Raw genomic sequence first — 2058 nt, 5'->3', positions numbered from 1 at the left:
AATGGCCGATGCAGGTCAGCTGTCACAGTGTCCACTACAAGAATGAACAGAAGTGGTGATAATGCACAATCTCGATGGACGCCGACTGTAACGGGGAAGTCCTTGGATAGTCCTGAGGTTATACGGACATAACTTCTTGGCTGTGCGTAAAGTAACTGCACCCATTTAATAACCTGCTACGGCACATCATGCTGTCGAAGTGCTAGCCAGATGAGACTGTGTGGCACCAAGTCAAAAGCCTTTTCGAGATCCAGGAATGCTAGATGCAGTGGCTTGGCTTTCTCAAGATGCAGAGTTTTGCAGCATGAATCGCATCAACTGTGCCGCAGTTCTTCACCAATCCAGCTTGGTTTCTGGAAATCTGTGTGATCTCATGGATCCTTTGGTCCAGAAAACGCTCAAAGATTTTCATGACGTGGCAGAGAATTTGAATTGGATGGTAGTTGGTGCACTCAGCGCGATTTTCCTTTTTCTTAAACGTAGGCACTGTGACGCTCTGCTGCCAATCAGTTGGTGTTTGTCCCTCGTCAGTGATCTTGTTGAAGAGTTCCGTTAACCATTCAGCTGCCTTCCAATGATGGGAACACCATAACTGTGCTGGAAGATCATCTGTGCCGGTGGCTTTCCCAGGCTTCGTTTTCCTCAAATCAGTCTTGACCTCTTCGACTGCAACTTCGGTTACGGGCCATTCAACAGCGTGGCCGATGAGTATTGGTGGATGGGATAACTCTTCTGTTGAGATCTTCTTGAAGTGGCTGCCCCATCTTTCTCTGATCTTCTTCCAGTCAACTAGCAGATTACCGGCCTCGTCATTGACTCTGTAGAACCAATGAACAATTCCGATGTCTTGCTTTGGCGAGTCGATATAAGTCCCGCTCTCCTTCACGTGTGTATACATCAGCATAACGTGAGGATTTGGTTGCTGCTATAGCGTATTTTGCATCTCTTCGAGCTGTTCTGTACGCATTCCATCGCTCCGGTGTTTTATCGACAAGAAACTCTTGATACAATCGTTTCTTTTTGTGTACCGCGTCTTTGACGGTGTCGTTCCAAAGCCACGCATCTCTATCGATCCTCCGTCGTCCTGGTTTTGTTGCCCCAAGAATTGCATGTGCAGCTTCGTGAACAGACTCTTTCAGTTTCTCCCAGCTTTCTTCAACTGTGGTAAACGGTGGCAAAGTAATTAGAGCTATGATGTCGGTTTCCTTATCCTTGAATTTCCATCATTTGACTCTCGCAGGTCCTCATAGTAATACCACGATATATCCGCTCTAGCCTTGATAATGTATTCAGTCCGGTATGGAAGAAAGTCCGCGAGCTACTTCATGTAAGCTCTAGGCACGCAATGACAGATCTCGTGGAGCTGCAAAATTATGGGACTGTTGATTGCCATATTTAACCCACTGCTACGCATTTCCTCAATTTTTTTAATATCTGGTAATTCAGCAGGCTAGTACACGTTCGATATGATCCGTCAGTGTTCGTCAAACCAGGAACGTAAACGTTTCGAACATAGCTATTCTTATTAACGGTCTTCCCGGATTTGTCCCAGGATAACTTGTGCAATTTCCACAAATTTCCTCGGAACAACTGTCCGATGCCTTCAGTTGGTTAAACCTTGCTGGTGACTAGGTACGGTTGCAGGTATCCGCAGGTCGACGTACCTGTATATAATAAACGTGCCTGAAGAATGTGCAGTTGCGGAAATCGCGCATGCGCAATGATTTGCAGACAGATAGCGCCGTACTCAAATGCTCTTTGCCGAAAATCGCAGAGTGGCACTCCTGCGGGTGCGCTGTACGCCATGTGCGGCAAGACGTTACTCACGAAAAAAAAGACATACTAGACCAGTTTTATGCCGGGTCGGTTATCGAAAATTCTTGATTTTTCTCGTCGTGATTGAACAGCAGCCAATGCAGGATTCCAAGCTCTGCTCAGTTGAAATCCCGCATCCCTGTTGATGAAATAATGAGCTGCACGAATATGTATTCCTTCCTTAGTGACGCAATCCCAGAAAGATGATACGGGGGATAAAACTTCCATTTCATAAATCGTGCG

At 46.2% G+C, this 2058-nt stretch overlaps 1 protein-coding gene across 1 annotated transcript; it reads right to left on the bottom strand.

Annotated features, from left to right (window-relative positions):
- Positions 1-259: 259 nt before the first annotated feature.
- On the bottom strand, positions 260-904 carry LOC126095426 (uncharacterized). The gene has a single exon (XM_049910222.1). The coding sequence runs from the start codon at positions 902-904 to the stop codon at positions 260-262; it is 645 nt and encodes a 214-aa protein (XP_049766179.1).
- Between the last annotated feature and the right edge of the window lie 1154 nt (positions 905-2058).

The sequence above is a fragment of the Schistocerca cancellata genome, chromosome 8, assembly GCF_023864275.1.
Source record: "Schistocerca cancellata isolate TAMUIC-IGC-003103 chromosome 8, iqSchCanc2.1, whole genome shotgun sequence".
In the NCBI taxonomy this organism is placed as follows: Eukaryota; Metazoa; Arthropoda; class Insecta; order Orthoptera; family Acrididae; genus Schistocerca; species Schistocerca cancellata.
Note: the sequence above shows the minus strand (reverse complement) of the source record. Positions and strands in the feature narration are given on the sequence as shown.

Bases quoted from the DNA above. Each gene is read 5' to 3' on its own strand.
- LOC126095426 (XM_049910222.1), bottom strand. From the start codon at position 904: ATGCTGATGTATACACACGTGAAGGAGAGCGGGACTTATATCGACTCG.